This window comes from Ambystoma mexicanum, chromosome 3p (assembly GCF_040938575.1).
Source record: "Ambystoma mexicanum isolate Mex_15411 chromosome 3p, UKY_AmexF1_1, whole genome shotgun sequence".
Taxonomy (NCBI): Eukaryota; Metazoa; Chordata; class Amphibia; order Caudata; family Ambystomatidae; genus Ambystoma; species Ambystoma mexicanum.
In genome coordinates, this window is record NC_090925.1 from 409,016,090 (window position 1) to 409,041,929 (window position 25,840).

The 25,840-nt window shown below is 51.3% G+C and overlaps 1 protein-coding gene across 7 annotated transcripts in view; it reads left to right on the top strand.

Annotated features, from left to right (window-relative positions):
* The first annotated feature begins 986 nt into the window (after nt 1-986).
* Nucleotides 987-25,840, top strand: part of PMEPA1 (prostate transmembrane protein, androgen induced 1) — a 130,933-nt gene continuing 106,079 nt past the window's right edge. The window contains exon 1 of one of the 7 annotated variants that reach the window (XM_069651086.1): nt 987-1,150. Coding sequence is in view for 2 of the 7 variants with exons in the window: in XM_069651082.1 (XP_069507183.1) it covers nt 6,325-6,427 (103 nt within the window). In the remaining 5 variants the exon portion in view is untranslated. Of the gene's footprint in view, nt 1,151-3,319; nt 3,475-4,222; nt 4,551-5,675; nt 6,428-8,410; nt 9,284-25,840 lie in introns of those variants that run through there. The other 6 variants (XM_069651080.1, XM_069651083.1, XM_069651084.1 and 3 more) reach the window with 6 other exon arrangements.

The window sequence follows — 25,840 nt, forward strand, 5'->3', positions numbered from 1 at the left end:
CTGTAAAGGGGACCCAGGCGTAATTTTGCAATGCCCCACCCCCGCCCTGAGCATCTTCGGCCGGCCCTGTCCATAGGGTGTGGTGGGTCCACACTTGCTTCCACGCGCGGCGCGCTCCTTCCGAGCCCACCTCGGACTAAAGAATTAGGCACAGAATGGGGCCGCTCGGCCAGGGCTTTATAAGCTCGGGAACTGGAGCCCGCCACCCGCTGCGCGGGGCAGTATTGGCGCAGCGCTGAGTTTAGAAGGCGAAGTGTCCTGCGTAGAGGCATCCGCCGCGGGGCTTTGAGCGCCTCGGGGCATAACACGAACTAACACGCACGCACTTTATTCTCTCCAGCCATTCTGCCCCCCTAGAGTTAGAAGAACAAAACACTACTAGAATTGGTGTACTAGTTCATCGCCAGAAAACGTGTGGGGCGTAAAGAAATGAGTGTGTGCGTGTGGATGTAAGGATGTGTGCATCTCGATATACACGTGTGTGTTTTCACATTTTATGTCACTGAACTGCAAGCAATGACTCTGTATATCCATTTGGGATTTCTGGACGTTGCTGTGACCAATTGACGCTGGCACGGCTCTTGCTTTTGATCGCGAGTATTTAAGTGTGAGTAGTTGCGACTCAGAGAACAGCTCGCGGCCGTTTGTCACTTTCCACCGGGCGTCGTACTGAGCAAGCGCCCAGAGGTCTCGAGCTCCTGGAAGCGCTTGAATCTTCAAGGTCGGGAAGTTTGTGAGCATTTGTGTCTAGACTACTTTTAAATCTACAAGACCGGGATTCGTTTAGTTGTACGTAGGGTTGCAGACACGGGGGCAAATCGGAAAACCTGTTTTTCGTTCCCGTGAATTAATGCTATTGGGTAATCACTAGAAAGAGATTTCTGTTAAAAAAAAAAAAAAGCGAGAGAGCGCGAGCCGTGCTGGCTGCAAACCCCCAAAGTAACCGCTGCGTGAGGTAAGAAAAGACAGCTTTCTTTGTGTGGAGTTTGTCTCCGGGGTTACTTGAGGTTCCAGTCCTGGAGTTTCAGAAACAAAATAGAGGTTTTGAGGTCTGCGTCTTGAGGTCCAGTCTTACAGCCCCTCTCCACTAGCCTCGACAACTGGACACCGCCGAGGCTGAGTTCTTTCCGAGCTGTGACTGGAGGCGCAGGTGAGCGGGTGGGCAGGGGGCTTGGGAAGGAGGGGCAATTTCGCGTTGGAACCTTGGTTTAAGGTGAGTCAGAAGGGCGATTTAGATGCGTGACTGGAGAGACATGGGGAAGAGCGATTTGACATAGGCTGGTGGGGGAGGGGGGCAGGGTGGGTAATTAAATACTGCAGTCTGCAAAGATAAAACAGACTGAACGCAACGCCCCGGTTCGGGCTTGTGGACTGCCCCCCATCCCATACACACCCATTATTGACGACCCCCTTTCATGCGACTGTACAGACGCAATATCCCGCCACCCCACCCAGTGGCTATTCAGGTCGCGTGCGCCCAGACGGCACCCCCCACACACATACACACAGGGGGCTGTGGGTACCAAGTGTCCACTAGTGCAGACAGACTGTTCACCCCCCCCCCCACCAAACTTGGAGGTGTTCAGACTAAGTGCCCGCGCACCCCCACTGGGTCATTGCAGATTGCGCCCCCCACAGCCCTGTGTGCACATTGATTTTACCCCGTTTTCGCGCTGCAGAACGAGGGTCTCCCGAGGCACTGTACAGACTACATTCCAACTCCCGCCCCCTGCCCACATACCCCCCCCCCCTCAGGTGTAGCTAGCACTGACCGATCGCCCCCTCTCTGGAGCAGCACAGAATGACCCCGATAGGTGCCCGCGGTTCCGCAATCACCATAGGGCGCTGCAGGGTCCTGCCCCCTCCCACGAAGGCAACCCCGCGCCTATGCTCTGTGATGTCCCCACTGCTCCCTGCACCTGCCTGACATCCCGGAGGCAGAATCACAGCGGATGAACGCGGTGAGCTGGGGGGGGCGGGGTTTGGGGGCAATCACAAGGTCAGTCGGTCACTGTTGTGGGTTGTGGGGGCGGGGGGTCCGTTCCCAGACAGCAGCTCTTGTATGAAGCAGTACTGGGTGCAGTTCCATTGCACAGCGGGGGGCTTGGCACGCCACAGCAAGGGGGGCTGCATCCACGCACTTTCCGAGTTGATTTATCTGTCAAGCCTGTGTCTTTAGGGCGAAATGACATCACGTCTGACTAGCGTGTGTGTCTATACGCTTGTTTGTGTGCCTTTCATCTAGTCTATGGGGATTTACTTGTACGCCTGTCTGTTTAATGGACTTCAACCAAAAAAAAGTGTTGGGTGGAAGGTTTTGAATGAATCTGAACCACTGACACTGTTCTGGGCAACCTTCTACACCACCGTGTTTTAGCCCGTCTGCACCATTGTTATATGGACTTCATCAGGCAGGCTACCCAGCTGGTTTGTTTGTCTCTCTGTCCATCTACTAGACTGCCGATGTCTCTATGTGTCTATGTATCGGTCCATCTGTCTGGCTATTTTGTTTCTGTTTTTCCAACTTCCTACAGTCATCTGCTTGAGTTTCTATTTGCTGATCTGCACATCTATGTGCCCCTATGCCGCCCGTCTCTCTATCTGTATGTCTCTCTCTGTCTTTCTTTCTGATGTCTGTGTGCCTGCATTGGCGTCTGTCTATCTCCTTGCACATAGTCTGCCACTCTATTTTTCTTTCTGGTGCCTGTATGCCTGCATATCTATCTATCTATCTATCTATCTATCTATCTATCTATCTATCTATCTATCTATCTATCTATCTATCTATCTATCTATCTATCTATCTATCGTGTATTTTTTTCACCCTGCATATCTATTTACCTATCTATCTCTCTATATATCTATGTATTGTGTATGTCTTTCACCCTACATATCTATCTAGATATCTTAGTTTTGTGTATGTTGTTCACCCTATCTGTCTGCCCGTCCCTCTTTCTGTCCATATAGCTATGTCTGTATGTCGCTGTATGTCTCCTTTCTCTGTTTCTCGATCACTTTGTCTGTATTAATGTCCTAGACAGGGTTATCCAAGGGAACACTCTCTTTATATCTATGCCTAGCCAGCTTGCCTGCTTGTTTTTCCCCCTGTGTGGCTATCTGTCTGTGGCAGTCTGTTTATATGCCTGCCATCTCTTTATATGTTAGCAAGACTGCCTGAATATGTGTGTGTTTGTTTTTCTCCCTAGGTGTATACCTGCTTGCATCTGTTTCTCTACCAATCTGTGCTTTATAAATAATCCCTCTCACTGAATGTCTTTTAATCCATCTGTCTTTTATGCCCCTCTCAGTCTTTTTCGCTGCCTTACAGGAAGGTAGCAGAGAAGATAGCCCAGCAAGTTAAGCGCTCACCTCTAACATCTGTGTTCAACCTCCAGTTATCAAGTTCAAATCCCAGCAGGGACAACTCAAACTCTCATCCTCCTGAGCTGGAGACATTGGGGACCATTAACTTGGGTAATAAATAATAAAACCAGTCATTACAGTGCTAAGAAGCAGGAGGATTTCAGCATGCAGCCCTATTTGAATGTGTGATAGGGTTATGCTTAAGAGTCTGCATGTCATGTATGTCAGTGTAACTGCTTTTCTATGTCGGTCATATGTATCTATCGGCTATCTTTCCCTCCCTTTCTCTTGCCACACACGTGTCAGTATTTAACTGTCTTTCTGCTTATTTGCCTGCCTGCCTGCCTGCCTCTCTCTTGTACGTAAATCTGTCTGCTTTTCTCTCACGTTGTCTCTCTCCATTCCTCGGTCTGCCTCGCAGTCTAGCTACCTGCCTGCTTTCTCTGTATAGTATTCAACTGTCTTTCTGCTTATTTGCCTGCCTGCCTGCCTCTCTCGTGTACATAAATCTGTCTGCTTTTCTCTCACGTTGTCTCTCTCCATTCCTCGGTCTGCCTCGCAGTCTAGCTACCTGCCTGCTTTCTCTGTATCCCTCTACCTTTTTGACGGGCAGAAAAATATACACATTTCCAAAAGAGGCACTCTCGCAACATGTGTGAAAACTTTTCTAACGCTGCCTGCTAATGGTAGAGTTATTCCGCTGCTTTGTATCCTGGTGTCATGCCAGAAGGAAACGTGTCCCCAACCCCCCGCCCCCTTACATGAGAGTCCCGAGGAAGCACACTTGTAGATCGCAGCCCATGGAGCACGCACGGGAGCCGCCAGCCGTCTGACATGATGCAGGCAGATCCCAATGGGCGCGCACTCCGCACGCAGGGCGCGCGCAGGTTCACTTCCCGTTCTCTAACGAAGCTGAGTTAGCGAGGTGCACTCAAGCTCCAAGTGCTGTGAACAGCAAGGCAAGTGGCAGACACTGGCATCCGAGGAAAGCAGAGCACCGCCGCCCATCGTCTCAAGGGCGCCCGCCCGGGTTCCAGCCGCCGGGATTTCCACAGACTTGCCGAAAGCGGGCATCCCCGACTCTACCTCGGACGGATGAAAGGCGGAGCCAGGACGGCGTGCAGTCTATGCCCTTAAGGTTGCATGATGATAATTTCTGCCGCAGACGCATTAATTAACCGAAAGAGGTAGCTTGCCACCCGCCCCTTCCGATGACTTCTGTTCCTTTAATAACCCCTCCTCTTTGTGACAGGCAGTTTGCCGAAAGAATTACGCATTCGCTCTCCAACTAAGCCAGGGTGGGCATACAGTGGTCTATCTAGTCTTCTGTGCGCTTCCAAGTATCTCAATGCAATGCTGGCTATCTGTGGTGCTGTGTTCACATGCCTTCCTACTGAGCCGCATTGCCACCTGAGTTTCAGAGCGCCTAGGCCTGTCCGTGTACTGGAGTGCTGTGACAGCGCATGCGGTAGTGTTATTTGACACATGGAGAGGACAGCATTTTCATAGAGTGGCTGCCTTCCCCATCAGCCCTCCCCCGCCCCAAAAATCCTCTTCTAAAACACTATCCATGTAAATCGTCAACGCCCTATGCACCAATGGCCCATGCATGAAGTGTAGTCATATCTAACATATTTGAGGACCGCACCCGGTGACATTTGGGCTCAGCGTCAGGGCGATGTAACTGCTCATTGAAAGGGTTACTTCATTTTGCCCCCCTAGAGGCCCGTGCCACGACTTCACTGACACAGTGCATGCAGTTCGTCGGCAATCACTCGAAACACTGACCTCTTCCCAATCGCCACAAGGTCATGCACGAGATAGAGGGGCGCATTAGAAGTCTTCCACAGTGGTACCATGCATCGCGGCAAATGGGCAATGTTTTAGGGGGAACGAGCAAAGACGCGAGAAGACTCGTGGATAGGGAGACAAGGGATAGAGCGCTTGAAAAAAGCAGTTGGGATTTAGGTTGCCCATGGCTGATCTTTAATGCCCAGTTGCAATCAGAAAAAAAGAGCAGACGTTGCTGGCAATTCAATTTCAGGCAGTGGCGGTGCACGTCTCTGATCCAAGAGCACTGCGTAGGTCTGCGGGAACAGAGAGGGTGGGAATTTAAATAGCTTCCTGGCCTAAACTTGAAACTTTTAACAAAGGGAAGGGGGAGGCGGCTCTGCTCCTGGCGGATACCCAAGCCCTTCACCCTCCCCCTCCCGCACCCCCTCTCCTGGGTCGTTGTGAAGTTAAGTCAGTCTCCAGCAGCGTCCCCTTTAAGAGCCGGAGTCTGCCGGTGAGTGGCAGACGGGTCCTCCACTGGGCGGGCAGGAGGCGGGCCCGCCGGTCCTCGCACGTCACGGGCCGCAAGTCTGCCTCGCACATCCCCTTCTATGAAGCGGAATCTCCTTGGACTTGAATGAGGGGGAAGCAGAGCAGGACGGACACGGGGCGCAGGCACAAAGTAGCGAGGGCTCAGGCTGCCCGTTCTCCCCACCTGCCGAGGGGGTGCAGGCGTCGTCTCCGCTCGACTGAGAGGACACCCCGCATCACGGGAAGCCCCGCTCATTGCTCCCAGGACCGGGGAGGGGGGACAGTACATCCAAGAAAGCGCTGGCCGTTGTGCCCCGAACTGAAAGGGCACCGGGGACAGCCCTGGTCAGAGCTCTGTCTAGACTCGAGAGACACAGCGAAGCAAGGGCAGCCCCGGCGCCAGAGTGCACCCCTGCCCAGGGGCACACAGTGAGTCAGGGGCAGCGCTGGCGCTTTTTTTTTTTTTACCCAAGGACTGAGAGTCGCCGTGTGCCAGGGCTGGCCCATGCCCCAGCTTCCCCGGGGCCCCTGCTTCCCCTTCCGTTGGTGATGCAGGGGTCGCGCCCTTTCTGATGTGCTGCTGCTGCTGCCTCTCGGGCTCCGAAGACCTCCCGGCTGCTCCGCGAAAACTTCCCTTCTCGCCTCCCCGCCTCTTAAATGTATAACTTGATGGGTATGAACAGCACAGCCGCTGCCATTCAGCCCAATGTATCCTGTACCTGCAACTGCAAGCGCTCCCTGTTCCAGACCATGGAGATCAGTGAGTACCAACCCCTCCTATATGCCTGCATGGGGCTGTGTCTGAACGGGGGGCGGGAGGGGGTGATCTTCTTTCAGCTCAATGTCTTGCTGGCTCTTGGCCCTGAAAAAACTTTCCTACTTCTTCGAATGTTCTCTTCGGTAGTTTCCTCCGCAGCCTTGTCTTGGGATGGGGGCGCTACGCGGCGCTAGAACCGCAGAGAACTTGGTTCTGGGCGACGCGCTTTTTGTATTACTGGGTCTAGTTCACTTTTCCATTCTGCACTGGAAAATGCTTTATATCACCCATTCGGCTGATATTGTATTTGTTATTTAACCCTTGAAATTGAAGCGCGTCTAGAATCCCCCGAAATAAAACTTTCCCTGGGTCAAAGTGTGTTTTTGAGGGGCAGTCAGGAGAATGTGCTTTTGGAAGAGGGGGGGAAGGGGGTGTTCAAGGTTGCCTGTAGGATCCATGTTGGAAAGTACGTGTTTCAAGACCTTGAAGGAAAGCGCCTTTGTATCTAGTAGTTCGTCTGCACTTTTAAAGTTCAGAACACTCAAGCATTTTCTAGCCGTGCCATTTCTCTTCCGAGAATCCCCCAGTTTGCCCGAAGGGCTCAAGTCTACTCCACGGGGGGAGGCTGCCGGTGGTAAATGTGTGCCCCGGAGCTGCGTCGCGTTTGCGCCTCCTGATGGGTGTCTGCTGGCACTTTGCTGGGCTGGTCAGGTCGTTAAAAGTTATATGTACGGTCCCAGCGCTCGCGGGCAGCTGTGCGCCTTTGCAGCCTGTGTGTTGTGTTGGGGGCGAGACGGCGGGTCATTTGGTCAGGTTCACCGTGGGGTGAGCTGGTCAGCTTGATCCTGGGGCGTGGTCACCTGCCCTCTGTCAGTTTCAGGATTGGGGGAGGGGGCACCGCTCGCTGGTCACTTCCTGATTGGGGAATCGCTGTCTCTGGTCAGTGTTGGCACGTGTAGCGCGCGGCTCCGGTTGGTTTTAGGGCAGGGCTTCGCTTCATGTCCTTGCTAGTTGCCTGCTGCCCGAGCGCCGCGGGCAGTTTTTGTCCGAGTTGGGTTTTCTCTGGTCACTTACCGCACGGCATGATGTGCCCTTTTCTTAGCCTGGATAGCGTCCCGTCTTTCTTCAGAATTATATAGTAGGCCATGTCACCCCCTCCGTCCCCCATTTCCCGACATATTCCCTAGTAGCCCAGTTTAGAAGCATTGCCATTCCTAGTTTAGGCTGGCAGCCGGTGTCCCGTCTTGCCCGGTGTAGTTGCTATCCTCCCTGCTGGCACGGGTAATGATGTCGCATGCAGATTACCCTGATCGCGTAATGGTTCAGTTAACGGCCTTCCTTCTTTCTATCCCAGGTTATTATTAGTCTCTCCCCCTCCTACTTCCTAACCCGGGTGAGCAGCATTTACCTCCTGGAGGGCCGTTTTTAGCTGCCAGCCCTACTCATTCCTAGACCGGGTTAGTAACCCTTGCCTTTTTCAGCTTTGGCTAGCGCCAACCTCCCTGAACCCGATTTGGGCGCCTTCCTAGCGCTTGTCATCCCTGGTCAGCAGCCCTCTGCATCCCTGAGCTTTAGGTGGAAGCCTAGACCCTCGAGCAGGTGGAGTCATTGTATTCGCACAGGACCACGCTGCCCTGTCCCAACCCCAGTGGCACTTTATATATCCCTACCACCGCCCCCGGGTCCACACCAGAAGGGAACCCTTCGCTCGTGTCTCCTAGACTGCCTGCCCCCTTCCATTTAGTCCTCGCCAAACGCCGGCTTTCGGCGCTAAGCAACCGCACAGAAGTGCTTTCTATGTAAATAGTCCTTCCACGGCACGGTCTCGCCACTTCCAAGAATGTCCCCTCCCCCCAGTCTAGCCAGCCCGCAGCGCGAGCTGGAAGGCGGCGGGGGTGACTCACACGAGTGGTGATGAGATAAGAGAGTCCCGTCTGGTGCTCCGGGAAACAACACTGTGTCACCCGTGCACGGTTGTCGTGAAGAGGGATGCCCCGCCTGCGGGGCGGGCAATAGGTGCCGCAGGGTCCAACAGGTCGGATGAGAGCCCGTCTGGCCTCCGTGCACTTGCAAGTGCAACCCCAAAGTCAAGTTGCGGTCAGCCTCAGCGCGCCGCAGCACTGCGCCTCCTTCCCGTTTTCTGCGTGTCTGAAAAGCAACAATGTGTGCATGTCCGCGAGGCACACTGAATCGGGTGAACGCAGAAACGGACATGCAATCTCCACGTCACTGAAAACAAGACGCATCTCCCTTTCCCCTTGCTGGAGTTGGAAGTAACTCGCACAAGTGCGTTTTAATGCACATGTGTGACTGAGCGGCAATTAATTATAGCTTTGAGGTGTCCTTGGACGCAGCGGCAGGACAATGGGCCAACTTGCCAAATGGTGTTTGCCACAGGATAGACAACCCCAGCAATCTCTCTAATCCCAAGGGGGCCTCTCCAATGTACGGTACTTCATTGTTTCCTTGCTGGGATGCGTTTTACAATTCCTATATATTCAGCATTATGTAACAGCCGGTGACAACCCCGCCCTCCACTCGTCTCCCTTCGATCGACAGAGCCCCCTACCGCGTCAGCGAGACTTTGGTCCATCTGAGGGGTTATTTTCTGGAGAACCAACACCGCTGAATGGGGACTGGGGCAATCGCAGAGGACCGTGATGGAAGAAGAAAGATAATACACACACATTTCAGTGTTAAGACTCTGGGACCGCCACTCCAAATCGACCCTTTTTCCCACTTTCTGAAAAACTTGCACCACAGCCCGTGCAGAATTGCAGCCCCCAGTTTCCGCCTGGGCAACTAAACCCAATGGAATCTCTTGGACTCTTGAGAGGGGTCAGGTCATATCTGTCACAAGTGGGTAATGCTGTTGTTTTTTCACTGCACCGTATTTTATTACAGAGACAGTTTATTTTTTTATTTTTAGTATAGCTCCATGGCAACGCGTTCGTCTTGGAAGCAAGACCACGCAGACACAACACAGATTCGAATCCCGGGTCCGCGCTTAGAAACCTCTTTGGTATTAGGTGCGTTATAAAAAAAAAACAAATAGTTACACCATGATGGTGTGTTGAATTGACAAACCAAATGTTGGGGTATACACGTATAGTGGTGGTTTTGGATCACCAAAGCAGTGTGTCCAAGGGGAAAGAGACACCAGTTATCTAGCAGCCTGAAGCTGCACCTTATGGTCAATTGGCGCACCACTCTATGGCTTGTCGGGATGACCATCTAAATCCGCAGCATTCATTGCTGCCACACGCATTTGCAGTCTCCTCACTGTGCCCAGCAGTCAAGCAATAGTGCCGGATGAAGCCCACTGCCAGGCAATACCAGAGCAAGTCCTTTTCGTCCCTAAATCATGTGACCAAGGATGGCAAGGTTGCTCTATGCTCTCTGGTATCCCCTGGCATATATTTTGCCATGTCATTGAGTCTGTCGATGATGCCCTCGATCACCCTTTATCCCATGAGAACAGAGTGCCATGTCCCAAAGATCACCAATCTCATGAGTTACACCATCCCGTTCACAAAATCGGGGAGAACCTCTTCTAAGCCCTCACACGCCCCCAAGCAGACCGTATATTTGCAGTGTTCTGCTATACAGCCATTACATTTATATATTTAATGTGCATTTGTAAGGCGCTTCTACATCAAGAAATTGTTTCAAAGCGCCCACTGGTGGGAACAAGGGAACACATAGGCAAATCTACAACACTGATGGACAAGAGCGAGGCAGTCCTACTAGGCCTTGTGAGCATTTGGAGCGAGCAAGTGCAGAGAGCGAGCAGGGGAGGGAAAGGGGATGCTAGAGGTCCCCAGGGGGGGAAGTGCCAGTCAGGTGAAGATGGCAGTTGGGGTGTCTGGCAGAGATCACTTAGTAAAGAGTGATCATCTTTACCACTACAATAAGTGCAGGCCTGTGGGACTAACAGACCAGTTAGTGCTGGAGGGCAAGTGCTGGGAGAGGGTGCAGGCTGAAGGTGATTGGACGGAAGGCCAGTATTCATAAGGGACACACCCCTTTTGTTATCCTTTGAAAATATTGTCTTGCATTTCTCTGTGGTCATCCTTTTTTGAGACCCTCGAAGGCAAACCTTTTAGACCGAGTCATGTGTATACAACCCCTGCTCCTATATATCTTTAAATTAGCCTATTGAAGTTGCAATATTTAGAAATCAAGATTTTTAGTTTTGAGTTTTGGCTTTTGGCTATTAGGTGGTCACCTATAATCTGAAACTTGCATTACAGTACACCTCGGGAGAAATGGCATATGAGGGGGTGGGGCGGCACACACCGCTTGTACATGCTTTATTTACCCACCCATTGACTGCTCTTGACCATGTTATACCCTGCGGCTGTTCCCACCCACTTCCTGCCCATCCCCTCACAAAACGCACCCTCTTGGGGTCTCTTTGATCTAGCTTTATCCAAGCTTTACCATGAAACTTTGCGTGATCAAAGTGTCTGTCAGTGTTTTTTCAAAGCAATCTTCTGCGAGTTAATGACTTAATTGCAGCTGTAAACTCGATACTGCTGTAATGTCAATCGGGTCTGCCTTCAGCCACTTAATTTATAATCGCTATGCATGTCCTTGACTATAGTCCTGTTAAAAACAAACATTGGGAAATCCAATAGTTTTGGCTTGTGGTTAAGTATTATGCGTTTGCCAGGCACTGCTATCATATGCCCAGCTACTTGCACTGTTTCGCAGCTGCCACCATCGATGGCCAGTTAAATACTACTATGGCAGTGCCTGGCAAATATCTACACAAACGCCAAAACGGGTGGCATTGCCAGGGCTTGTTTCTAATAGCCATGGGCATGTGGGTTTTTCCAAAGCGTCCTTTCGCTCTAGGCGGTTTGGAAAGAAAGGCGAGGTTTGTGGTCTCTACTTCGCTATGCTCTTTGCTGAATAACTTAATCTCCCTCGCATAACCTGTTGCCATCTTCCCTGTAGGGCACAGTGCGATGGATTGTATGCATGCGCCTGTAAAAGAGTAAGCCCTGTGTGCCGCTGGCAGACATAAACTCCATTTAACCCCAGTTCTGTTCAGGCAAAGCTGGGCTGCATGTAGCCTCATTTTTGGATCCCTGATGAATGGGGCTTTTATGCTCTTGGCTGGGGCTGTAAAATGTTTCCATGCTGCCCCCCCCCGCCTAGCCCGCAGACCCTCCAGCCTACCACTGTACCAGACGTATTCATTCACCCGAGCCAGGAGGCTGCTGGGAACACATCATGAGCCCACACGTGTGCAAGCTGCATTAGAACATACCTCTCAAAACCTTACAGCCTCGGACTTCGTAAGAAGACTTTCCTTGCCGTGCACTCTTGTTCTGAACCCTCTGCCAAGCTGTGGCATACGGTTTTAGCAGAAGGGCACAACCTTCAGTGTGAAGTGTCGCATTGCATAGTCGCTGGAGGTTGGGAGAGGAGTGTTGTGGAAATGTATACATCCAGCTACCAGTGAAAAGTTGTTGGGTAGTGACTTAATTGAGGAATTTGTCTCCAAAAGACTTGAGCTCGTATCCCGCTCACCCATCTTACCCTAGTGTGTGCTCTTGTTCAAAACACCTCATCTCTCTGTGCCTCTGTTTCTATACCTGCAAACAATGAAACTACATCTAAACCGGACAAACGGTAGATTTACCTTAGCTGTACCCTAACTTGGCGTTAACATTTATGACCAAACTCTAACCATTGCTTGTGTAATAAAATCCTGCAGCTGGCACACTTTAACGCCTCACACTGTGGTGGAAATTACTCTCTCGCCGAGTGGAGAAAGTGCATCACCTAGGCTGGACAATGTGCATCAACGAGGGAAGGGGAGGTGGATGAGGGTGGAGACGGTGCACCACCGGGAGTGTGGGGGGTGCACCACTGAGGGAGGTGAAGAAGATGCACTGCCGAGAGAGGTGGATTTGTACAACAGAGTGGTGGATGGGAGTGGCGATGGTGCACCACCAACGGGGTGGGGGGGAGAAGGTGCAGCACAGAGGGAGAGGTGGAGGTGAGTGGAGCATGTGCCCCACCAAGAGAGATGAATGTGCACTATCCAGAGAGGTGGAGAATGTGCCCGGTTGAGAGAGGTGGAGGGTAAGTGGCAAATGTGCGTCACTGAGGGAGGTGGATGTGCACCGTCGAGAGAGGTGGCATGTGCCCAACCGAGACGAGGTGAGTGGATAATGTGCACCACAGAGGGGGGTGAATGTGCCCCGCTGAGAGAGGTGGAGAATGTGCCCCGCTGAGAGAGGTGGAGAATGTGCCCCGCTGAGGGAGGTGGTGAATGTGCACCACCGAAAGAGGTGGAGGTGAGTGGAGCATGTGCACCATCGAGAGAGGTGGAGGTGAGTGGAGAATGTGCCCCGCCTAGGAAGGTGGAGGTGAGTGGAGAATGTGCCCCGCTGAGGGAGGTGGAGTTGAGTGGAGAATGTGCCCCGCTGAGGGAGGTGGAGGTGAGTGGAGAATGTGCCCCGCTGAGGGAGGTGGAGGTGAGTGGAGAATGTGCCCCGCTGAGGGAGGTGAATGTGCACCGTCGAGAGAGGTGGAGAATGTGCCCCGCTGAGAGGTGGAGGTGAGTGGAGAATGTGCCCCGCTGAGGGAGGTGGAGGTGAGCGGAGAATGTGCCCCGCTTAGAGAGGTGGAGGTGAGTGGAGAATGTGCACCGTCGAGCGAGGTGGAGAATGTGCGCCACCCAGAGGTGGAGGTGCACGCTGGTGTATTAATGGTACGAGGCATCGAGCTGCGTTTCCAGAGCCACTCCTCGGAGCAGACCGGCTCGTACGTCTGCAACCTACTGTATGAAGTTTGTCCGTCGAGGTTCTGTCGAGGGCTAGACTGATGCGACGTGTGTTTTTGGTGGGAGCAGTCGCCGAATCCTTTTGCAGGAGCACGCACTTTATTTGTAGGCCAGGCGCCGTCGGCCGAGTATGATGCAAAAATGAACGAAATAAACCCATATATTTAGGAAACTGCTGCCATGAAGAGACCTGACTAACAAAGCCCCGGATTGCCTTAATTAACCAGCTGAAAGCGATACATTTTAAGATAATTAACTTTACAAGTGATGGGGTTGGGGGAGGAGTGTTTATTCCCATAATGCCTTCTAGTGTGCTGGGACTTGGCCTCCGCAGTGATTTCCCCCCCTCCCCCCCGCCCCCTTTCCTCCAGTGGGGATTACAGAGGGAGCGCACAGTGGGCTTTTTGTTCGGGCTTGAATGGCCTGGCTGGGCCATTGACTGTGGAGGGGTGTCTGACTTGCTGCCTCGCCAGCTCACAGAAGGTCCATATGAAGCGCGCCAGACGACAGCCCCCAGCAGCCAGACATGGCCCAGTGCGGGTCAGGGGTGAGTCTGGTGTTTGCCCAATCTGGCCGTGGCTCATTATGCCACTCTGAAACAATGCCAGGCGAGACTTCACTTTACCACACACACGATGTGTTTTCCGATCGCTCTGCTAATTCGCGGACCCGTGAGCTCCCATCGCCCCCTCCCGCATTTACTTGCGGAGATGCGCCTCGCTCCAGCCCCCATGCTTAATCATAGCGCGGGCGACTGTGGGCTTGCGGCAAAGGAAAATGCCTCCCAGAATAAACCGCTATTTATAGCCGGGCTTGAGAGGTCCACATATTTTTTTTTTTGGAAGGAGCCTTGTGAATGTCCCCCTGGGCACGTGTCTTTCCCCTTCCCTGTTCTGAGAGGTGTTTGACTTTTTTTTTCTGAGTCCACGAGATATCTCCGGTGCGCAGTTGTGTCCAAAAGGCGTTGAGCATTTGAGTGGGTTGAGTGCGCTGCCTGGTAGTCTAAAAACGGAGTATCCTCCCGAATGTGCAACTGGTCAACCACGCGTTATTTGGACGTTAAAATCACTCCGTGTTTTAATGACCACACGTTGTCAACCCGACATGTTTCTGAAAGGCACGACGATGGAATTATTTCTGGTGTATTTTATTTCTAAACGTGATATGCCACCATGGCCATTCTCCCGCTCTTGCCCAGGGTCCATCTTCAATGTCCTACTTTTTTTTCTCCCTTTGTCTGATCCCAGAGAGCTCTTTTAAAGTGGCATCATCGGTCATCACGACTATATGCCCCATGTCCACCCCCCACTCCCCATGAACCTACCTTCTTTTTTCAGCCTTTACTATTAACCCCTGGTGCTAAGTAGCATGCTCGGAGCAGCATAAATGACAGAGAAGCACAGCCCCATTCAGTGTGATATCAGTGACGGCCGGCCCTGTGTGTGGGCTGTTATTGACTTCCCTTTGCATTGTAGGTTCCACCTTAACACTGCGGCTACTATGAGTGGAGTCCCACTTTATGCCCCATTTGCTATGATTTTGATCATTTCTGCAGCACAAAGCACATGTTCTTAGAAATTACATGTTATGGTCCAGGGGTGCTTATTTCTGTCAAGTTCGGACGGGCGAAAGGCAGAGTTAAACGTGACCTGAATACCCAGATCTGAGGAGTGGTTTTTCAACCCCTTGCAAGAGGTTGTCATAAAAGGCCTATTGAAAGCTGAAGTAACCAAATGGCTTATAGGACAGTGGATCAGCCAAAACCAAAAAACGTGTTGGACGGAATGTTTGGAATTAACCATGCCTACTGGTAGCAAGGCCAAAACATGTCTCTTGTTGCTTGTGTTCTTGTACATCAGTGATGTGGCAAAGAAGTTCAGCCTGGGCTGCTGCTCTAGCCTTGCTGGTGTATGGTTTCGCTATAGTAACTGCCCAGAAGAATGGAATGCACCGCTACCCAGAGCAATGGCTGTCATTAACTGAACCTTCCAACAATTACTCTTCAATGTTGCATGTTACCCTGTGTGACCTGGGTATGTCCAGACTTGGAACGCAAGCGTCCTCTGCCTACGGTCCTAAGCCACACCTCATCTCTCAGGATGTGCAAACATGCGTGGGTTGCTTGTGATCTCGTGCAGAAGGGATGGCTGCAAGCTGCTTGACTGCTTCTTTTGGTGTGGGACCAAGCCAGACTTGCAAATAATGCTACACCAAGCTGGAAAAGCTATGCAATGGAAGGCTGCCCAGAGCAGTTGCCAATAGCTATGATAATTCAGAACTTTCCATCCATCACATAGGGTTTTTAGGGTACGGCACAAGCCTCTGTGATCACTGTAAAGAGTGGAAGTTCCTTTTTTTTTTCTTCTTTTTTTTTTCAGGAGTTAAAGCCAGTAACTCCATGTTCTTATGTGAAGATTAGGGTGCTATAAAGAGGGACAGAGCTGTTGGTTGATGAAAGGTTGTGTGCTGTGGATAGATCTGGTTTCTCCCATTGGGCAATATTCCCCAGCTGTGAAAGATCATTTGGGGGTACAGTTAGTCCTTGGTGAACGTTTCATTGTAGCCAGCCTCATGTCTGATGGATATTTGCGGTCGCTTCCACTGGGCATTGCCCCAAAAGATAGTAGTCCAATGGTTCAACCTGTGCGCCACCTGTTCTGATGTGCAACAGGCTTGTACAACCCATCTGCCGGAAACGCCTTTTACACTGAAAACTGCCAGCCCTATGCACTTACGAAATCTGCACCAATCTCAGCATTGCACGCCACCAAGAAAACTCTGGCTGCAGCACCACTAATGCTGTTACTCCCATGTTGAAGTCACCCCTGTTGAGAAACTGGCGCTGCCCAAATGACATCATGGGTGCTGGCATGGCATGCTCCTCCAAGAAAAGCTTTTCCGGCACCAGACCTTCTAAAAACATGGACCCAGCACGCTGCTGGTTCGTACTTGGATCCTACCTGTGCCCTGCCTGTTCCGATGTGGGCATGCAGTAATGCACAACATGTGCTAAGTGACACTAGAGCATTTGTTGAAGGGTACTGCAAGTGCGCTGGCCATTGTAGCCGAGCAGATTGGCGACCTGCCAAACCGAGCATCCGGTTGGCTGAATGTTCGTCGCAGATGGATATTCGTGCAAACAGCGATTTGTTTCTTGCTGTGCCCAAGAGAAATGTCTTGGTGTTCGCTCCAATGGAAGTTTTATCAGACGTAACAAAAATGTAGACCACAGGCTACTGCAGCTTTTGTGGGAATCGTCCACTTCAGTTACTAAAACTAATCGGGTGCGATCTAGCCTCTTCCCATTTAAATTGTGTTAATTTTATTGGTTTTTTATAACGTACCGGAGTTCGGTTTCTGATGCGGGATTCGAACCTCTGTTGCTCTCCATGCTCTTGCTTTCAAGACCAGCGCGTTGCCCCTGTGCTATCCTTCGTTCACTGTCCGTTGTCTCATCCCCACGCTCTCTTTTCAGGCAACCCCTCTCTAAGTAAATCTGTACCCCTAAATCACAGTGGAGACCTTGCACAAGAACCCTGGCATCATCACACACCCCTCCAGACAGAAGCTGTGTGGTGTGGGAACTTCTGACCTTATGCCATTGGCTTCATTTCAGCACCCAACCACATACTGAAGCCATCGGGTGATCTGTACTGGCTCCACCCCATCCCCCAAAAGCCTAATTTATGTCAGAGGATGCCACGGGATGGCTTCTGCAGACACTTTTCCAGGGTAAATGCTGAAGGCATTAGATTAAATTAAGTGCCATTCACGAATGCGTGAATTGATGTATTTCTGTAGGGATTCACCCAAACAAAATGTTCAGGAAAAAAAATATACTGAGCGTGTGATTTGGCTGAATTTCGGGCGTTAGAAAATTCGAATTGCTGAAAAGTTCGACCAAATCACGCAAAAGGGCTGCAGGGGTGTCCCTGCACCCTTGCTCAATATATTGTGAGCGGAGGTTGCGGGGGGGGGAGGGGTGGAGCACCCTGTGGCACAGGTTCCCGATCATGGAAGTGAAAGGGAACAAGTGTTGCTGGGCCCAGCGAGTTGGAAGAAAGGTAAGTAGGGGGATGGGGGGTGTGACTAGGTGTGTGAAGTCAGAAATGTTAAGGGGAGGAAAGACAGAAGGTTATTTTGAAAGAATAATCCCTCAAACATTCCTACCTTGGTCTTTCAACCCCAATCCTTTCTGAACATTTATTGTTTATTCTTGCCAGTGATGCATGGCAAGACTAACAAGTCTGTGCAACGTGGGGTCACAGGTTCAATTCCTGGCGAAGACTGACTCCCTTTCCAGTCCCGTTGAGTATGCTTCCAGTGCTTCGAATAATCCAGGGATCAAAATAAGGATTTGATGTGCAGGAGCTGAAAGCAGCTCCTGGGTGTTCGGCATCACGGATTAAGCGGGAGCTACCTCTGGGGGGTCCAGGTGCTGTAGTATAGCGTTCTTCAAATGAAACTCCCATATAAGTTGAAAACGATAACTCTGTCAATTATCTGTCAATTATATAATAACCAGTTATGCTTTAAATGTCTGCTGATTCGATATGCTGGACTGGGGCTACATAGGGGAAACACTGCAACACTACGGGATTGGGCCAAACGTCCGGAAATGGACACTGGCAAACTACCAGCACCCCACCACAAGCCTGAGGATCAACAGAGTAATGTCCTCCAGGATCAAGATCACCAGAGGCACCCGTCAGGGCGGCCCCCCTGTCACCACTTATCTTCACCCTATCAATGGAGCCATTCGCCACAAGGATCCGGCAGAGCCCTGCAGCCCAGGGTCTCAAGTTCAAGAACAACACTAACAAAGCGGCCCTATACGCCGATGACTTATTGCTGACACTATCCCATCCAGACACATCCCTGGCAGCGCTATGGGTAGAGCTGAACAAATTCAAAGCGGCCTCTGGGTTCTCAATCAACCTCAAATCAGTAGCATTGGCCATCAACATTCCGAGAGCAGTCTCCCAATCCTATGGGCCAGATCCCACCTAAACTACCTAGGCATCCGCCTAGCTAAGCGAGCAGAACGTACCAACAAGCTGAACTTCCCGCTCCTGCTGAAAGACCTGCAGTCGGATATGTCTCACTGGCAAGACCAAGTGATATCCTGACTGGGAGGATCACAACACTCAAAATGAACTTGATCCCCAGACTACTCTACCACTGCCAGGCCCTCCCCGTAGCTATCCCCAAAAAAGCTAAACAAAAACTTCAAGCGAGAATGCTAAAATTCATCATGGGGGAGCAAGAAGCCCCGGGCGACCAAGAAGGTCTTACTCAGAAACCCCGGGTCGGGCGGCCTGGGAATCCCCGATGTCGAGAGGTATTGCCTAGCCGCACAGCTCACAGCGGCATTCACGTGGCAACAAGGCACCAACATACCCCGTTGGTTGAAGCTGGAGAGGATTGGAGCCAGCACCCGTTAGAAGCCCTCCCACACATCACATGGCCAAAGCACCCTCTAAACGGCAGACCCCCTATCGTCCACGAGAAATACGCTAAACTTTTGGAATTGGGCAGCCAGGAGGTGGAAATGCAGAGGCACAGTAGGCCCTCTCTCTCTGGTCTGGGGGAACCTGGACTTTACCCCAGGAAAGGGGCAAAACACCTTTCCCAAATGGAAAGCAGGGGGCCTGAAGCATGTAGCAGATTTTTATGAGGGGGACACCCTACTCGCCTTCTAGCACTGTAAAAGGAAATTCCAGGTACCAGAGGGCGAGCGGTTCCACTACGCCCAAATTCGACACTGGCTATCTCACGACACAATGAGGACGCATGGGCACAGGGAACTCACAGCTCTGGAACAAACGCTAACAGCAACCCCACCCAAGGGGGAAGATCTCAACCCTATACAGGTACTGGACAGATCAGACCCCGAAGCCAAGGAACCCTACATGAAACGGTGGGAAAGAGGTCTGGGCGAGACACAGGAGAAGGTCAGTTCCCATTGACTGGCAACCTGGCGGATCTCTCTGCACGCACCTGCTAATGGCAGCCAAAATTTCAATCGCAAAACTATGGAAACTTCCGGAGGGCCCAGCAACCCCGGTGTGGTGGGTAAAGTGCTGTGACATTGTGGTAGCGTAGAAAATCACCTCCATCCGCCAGGGTAATAATATCTGGGACCCCTTCTTTGACTTTGTACATAAATTCCTAGGCATCGCCAGACAACCACTGTCGCTTCGATGGCTGACAAACGGACTAAGACTAATTTCACCGCAGCCCATCTACACGGTGGCCCGACCAACCGCGCTCCTTGAATTAATGCCCTGGAACACTGACACGAGATGGCTGCAATCCCCCCAGACCACCCCGGAACTCCCCCACCCCCCACAGTGTTTATTTTCACCTCAGTTGAGGTTTTGTTAATTTTCTTGTTATGTTACACCTTAACAGCATGACACAAAATATAAAAAACTGTTAGATATGTTGAAAAAAAAAATGTCTGCTGATGTGCCGTAATACGGTGTACACATTCCCAGAGTTAATGTCACATAGTTATGTTTTCATGGCACCAGTTGGCCTGGGGAGCCAAAAGTAGCTCTGGGTTGCTATTGGGATCAAGCCAATCATTCTCTTCTAGACTGTAACTAGGAGCTAAATGGCTCCCAGAAATGTTGAACCCTGCAATCGTAGAATACCTGCTCATTCTCCATTTGAAATGGGGGCAGGTTCTGGGTACTGAATGCCTTTTTTAGGGCCTCCAAAGAGGGCCCTATAAGACTGAACCTGCACCACACCACTCTCCCCCGCCACCACTTCCCGGTATGAGTGTGCACACTTTCTGAATAGTACAAGCTGTCCTTGTCATTTGATGACCACCTCTTCCCTGGTCACTGCCCATGTATCAATTTGGCACTGATAACTGGCTTGGCTCTTTTCTGCTTCATCAGATGTCTGGGCAGAGGTAAGATGCTCTAGTTTTGCAGAGATCACTAAATGAACTCGGATCAGCCCACACTTTCATGCAAAGGGGAACTTGCTTTATGGCATTAAACGCTGCATACCTTCGCCCCACCTGATGAAGGCCCCTGCCAGATCCCAAAGTAGAAACTTTCTGTTCCCTGCTCTTAGTCGCTTGGCAGGGCAGTGAACCCGCCCGAAAGATGACCGGATCAGCGCATGGCCCAGGATGCTCTCATGTCCAGGGGTGGACTGGCACATTGGGAACTCTGGCGATTTCCCGGTAGGCTTCTGCATCCCGGGCTTGCTGAAAATGTATAACATGGGGCCACTTTGAAAATTATTTCTAGGGTCTCTTTTGGTTCCAGTCTACCCCTGCTCGCGCCGGTTAAAGGGGCAGAGAGAAAGGGACATTAAGATGGGGCTTGCAATCTGTGGAATGTGAAACTCCTTCACCCTGCACACTTTGCAGTCTGCAAAAAACGTTTTGTTGTTGTGGACTTTCACGAATCACAGCTCCCAACTAGTGCCATCTCATGCTTGATGCCAGGATTTATGACTATGGGGGAAAGTCTAATATCGCACGTGAAATGCAGCCACTTGGCACCTGTGCAGGCCCATCCTTCTGCCTGCTGCAGATCTCAGCTCCTAGTGGCGGGGAGCATGCATTTTCAGATTACTGTTTTCAAATACAGGATCGAAGCCAGATTTTGCTCTGTGCAGACCGACGAGCCAATGTATTAACCCACTGCTTGGTGCTGGATGCTGTTGGTCATTAGTGGGCTCAGCTGGTGGCAGTGGGCAAGGGCGGAAGTAACACTTGACACACTTCTTTGGATTTATCTGGCCACATTTATTTACAGATTGTAAACGCAACGAATCTTTAAATGTGACCCTTCAACATTAGAATCCGAAATAAACACCCAAGCACTAATATTTGCAAGCCTTACGCTTTCCACCCCCTGGGCAGTGAATGGTGTTGAGGCCCTCGGCCCTGCCTGGCCTCCCCATGCCCTCTTTTGGGGGCAGTAGCAGGAGGCCCTTGCTCGTGTCCATACCAACTTCCTCCTGACCCCGGCCCCTGAGATCCCTACCAGCCCGAAACACCCCCCTCCCCCATTCCTCTCCCCAGTGAAAGGCAGCCAGCCTTCACCACTGGCCTGTACCGGGGTCCCTGGAAAGGGCAAATCACTGTCCATATGCCCCCCCCCCATACCGTTCATGTAAGGTGGGTGGATGAAAACCTTATCACTTCCAGCGGTGCTGTGGTGGGAGTGGAGTAGGGACTGGCAACGGGTATCTCGTGGAAGAGGAAGCTGATACTGCCCCTCCCACCCCCAGGCTGCTTTTTAAGGTGCAGATCTCCCGCTGCCAGACCCCCTCCCCACCTGCAAAAAGGTGTCCATCTGCCCCTACAACCCTGCCTCCATCCTGGTGCGCCAAGCTGCTTCCGGCCAGACTCCCCGCGTCACAGCGGTGCACCGCAGAGTGAGGGCAATGTCTGGACCCCGATACTGGGGGGTGGGCCTGCCCATACAGCCCACCGTTGCCACTACCTCCCGCCCAACCCAGCAGCCCCTCCATTTTGGAGGGGTCTTGCCTTCGTGGGCTCAGCAGGTGGCAGCGTGCAAGGATGGAATCTGGCCACATCTATTTACAAACTGGAAGTACAACCAATCTTTAAATTTGACCCGTCAACGTTCAAATCAGAAAAAACACCCACGCACAAATGTATGAAAAGATTACATTTCTGACTGCATACTTTCCGCCCCGCCCCCCTGGGCAGTGCATGGCGTGAAACCCCCCCATCCCCAGTGAGAGGCAGCCAGCCCTCCCCTCTGGCCCATCTCGGCCACAGGAGTCTCTGGAGTCCCTGGAAGGGGAAAATCACTGTCCATGTGGTGCAACACCCGCTCCTCCCCGCCCCCCAACCCAACCTGCGACAGGGGCCCGGACCTCCCCATACAGAGAGAATGAAAGACATGGAGTTCTTGCAGAAAAGTTCGATACCCTGGTATGACGGGTGTACCCCATCCTGGTGAACTTATCATGGGCCCCTCACAAGTCAATTGGCCACATTTCTAAATCGTCTGAAGCAGGATGCCAGGCAGGCCAGTTAATTGTTTAGCTTCTTGCTGAAATATTCAATGGGTGTGCTGACCCAGGTAAACCCCACCTTGTCCGTGGGATGATCTGCGATCATGCTATTGTTACTCGTGAGCAGAACCGGGACATCCACAAATACGGCGACACCAAACTCTCCCTCCATTCTTTGCACCCTAAGGAGACCAGATTGTTGCCCCCAATTCCAGGTCGGGCAGCTGGCGTTTTGTTCTTTGCCTGGTTATGAAATGCTGGCCCTGTGAGACTTGCAGCCCCCACACACCCTCATACTGATCCAACTAGCGGTGGCATCTGGGCACTTCAGTAAATAAAATAGGGCTGTGGTAGTCCGTCTGTGTGCTGGCCGGCCTGTGCCACATTGAGCATTGCCCCATCTGCCGGCTGGTCTCTCTGTAAGAACGACACCCAGCGTCGCCCAGCCCAATGGAATCCCTGAAGTACTGCTCTGCAGACCTGCTTCACACTGCTGCCCCAGGTGTAATGGCCCCGCAGTGGGGTGGGGGGGGGTGACTGGGGCACACCACAGTTGACCCGGAGGGGTGGGGGGGTGGAGCGCTGTTGCGGCCACATTTTGTGCTACTGTTGACAGTGGGCCTGTTCCCTGCTCCACCAGATGCCAAGGCTCAAGGTACCACAGTTTCGCTTAAGACCAGTGAGGCCCCTCCTGCCCCCACTGTACCTGTAGAAAGCATGTTACGACCCTGGTGCCCCTGACGTGTCGCCTCCCACCTCTGCACCTACTGGAGGGACCCATCCTCTCCCTCGACTCGTCTGCAGCGTTGCTGGAATTACAATTAATATGGACTGTTTGGCTGCTGTGGCTTCCCTGCCACCCCCCACCCCTCGCCCCCTTCTTCCCTACCTTCCTTTTCTTTAATTAAGGAAATGCCTCTCTGGGAGGATCCGGGGCTGGCCATCCCAGCCCGACAGTTGTAGCATTTTCTCCAGGCGCACCCCTCTCGCCCCCTGTTACAGTCTGCCTGCTTCCCGTTGGGACATTACCCTAACTAGGCCTCTATACTGTTTATTTGAAAACTGAGAGCTGCAAACCATGCAGCGTCCATCTTCCTTTACAATACTAATCCCAACTACCAAATGAACTCAACCCAACTATTGCCAGTCCCCCTTCCCCCCACAACCCCCTTAATTAATCCCTTTGCACAAAGTAACTATTACACTGGGCATATGTAAATCACAGCAATCGGGGTGAGAGGTCACACATTCATTTCATATTGTTTGGCAGCAAAGTACCAACAATGTTTCTTAGGTAGCAACGAAAGTCAATTACAAAGTGTTTTAGACCCTTTGGGTTTAATTCACGTATTTATAACAAATGTGGGGATAGAGTACCCAGAGATATTCAAATTCAGTATCTAAAATATGCAATACAGGTAAGTACAACCCAGTCAAGTGGACTGGATTTCGATCAATAAACATATTTTGCTTTCATTCAACGACCTTTTGTGTTTTACAAATACAATGTGAACACAGAACAAATTTCAGCGAACATATCAAACGTGTATCAGTGTGTAGAGTCAACACTGACTCAGTAATGGGATCGTCGACACAATGGTGTTTCAGCCCAGAGACCAGCTGTTCAGTGAAGCTTATGTATAAAGGCCTTCATCAGGACGTGTGGTCGATGGTAAATCAAAATCCTGTGTTCTCTATCGTAGACTATCCTGTGCTATGGTAAGTCTGGTGTTCACTCTTACGTGGATAACAACTGGCATGTGAGTTGCCAAAAAGCAAAAATGGTTGTGAAAGGGAGATAATTACCTCCGGATTCTACTTCTGGTGTGAGTCTTGTACGGGTATCTGGTTCCCGAAGTAGTGGAAAAAGGCAGATGTTCCAAATATCTGCTGTTGACGTACGAAATTGATTCATGAGAAGTGACGTTCGTCCTGCTGTCTGCCGTGAGCGCACTGAATGCAGTCAAGAATTACACTGGGGACATGACCTAAGAAACAGTTCAAAGCCTTCTTTCTACTTGATAACACAACTGCTGTATTCCTGAGTCCACAACCCTGTCTACTCCCCTACCTGTATTGTGTCCATGATCTGGGGCTTGGACTGAAAACCAGGAAATGGCACCCTTCCCCCGGTCCAGGGATCTATGATCGGGGAGGATGCAGTATGTCTGGGTAGGCAGCACGGCGGCAAGGCAAAGCAGAGCAGGGAGGCAGGGATCAAACAATGATCCCTTGAGGCGGGTGTAGTGCAGGAACTGGCGACCAGTATCCGGAGGAGGAAGACCATGCTTTCCCCATACTCGGGCCGCCCCTTAAATCGCAGATCTCCTGCCGCCGGTCCACCACCCTGATGCCCCACATCATAAAGGCATGCTGCAGAGGGGGGTAGGGTGCGATGTCCGGATCCACATACGGGGGAATGGGCATGCCGTGCAGCCCGCCTTCATCCCTCCTGCCGTTGCCACCATTAACCGGTAGCCCCTCTATTTTGGAGGGGTCTTGCCTTTGGAACCTCTGGTAGTGAATTCTTAGCATCCCCATGCAGTGATCCGTGCAGAACTCCCATGCAGGCTGAAGAGCCCTGCAATTGTGCTGGAAAGTCCCACCCTCCCGCTTCTCTCATTATTTTTTCTTTCCTAAAAGTAGCTTCTTGCCCTGAAAAACTATGAAATGCTCTGCTCTTGGGGATTATGGGCCAATACTGCTTATTGAATTCTGCTGGTTTGCTTCCATTGAATGGCCACTTTAAGAGCCAAGCCTAATTTCATGAATGAACGCCTTGAAATAGGTTAACTACCAGCCTCTGCGCAACCAGAGATGTGCATTATTATCTTGCAAATGGTCCTTAAGCAACCTGCTGCCTGAGTTTTGAAGTACCTGAAATGTGCAAGTAACCAGACAATCTTTATCCCATGGCACTATCCACCCCGGCATTGGACTCTGCGTACTCTACGGCTATTTTATATAAAGTTTTTCTTTTTTCTTATTGCTTTCTGCGCTATTTCTGGCATTTTTTGTAATGAATGATGCCATCCATCTTTTTTTCAACATTCAATGCAGACCGCATCTGATTTCATGAGACAAACTAGCCAAAAGTTGTACTCAGGTTCGCATACAGCTTAAGCCCTTATTTATTTTGACTTTAAAAAAAATATATATATATATAAAATGGCTTTGAGGCCTTCTGGTAGAGGAGTTTTAGAGCAGTTACCCCTGTAGGTACAAAATGTTACTGGTGGCCTTGATGCCTGTCTTTTCTCTGTAAGCATATATGGATTGGAACCCCATGTGGTGGAGAGTTAAGCAACTACTGATTATCTGACACTTGATCAAGGCCCATGTTCACCCGTCGAAATGCAGGCAGACCGAATTAAGCAGGGGACACGTATTGCCAGCAAGCATGGGTTTGAAATAATTGATGTCTTGAACTACAAACCCCATCGGCCCTAGTCAGCATGGTCAGTGGAAGAGGTTATCTGAGCTGCAGTGGAAAACGTACGGAGAGCCACAGATTGCCTTCGGCTGCCAGAGAGTATGGAAAATAGGCAAAGATTCCACAGCTTACCCAACGCATAGGTCACCTGATGAAGGCTCGT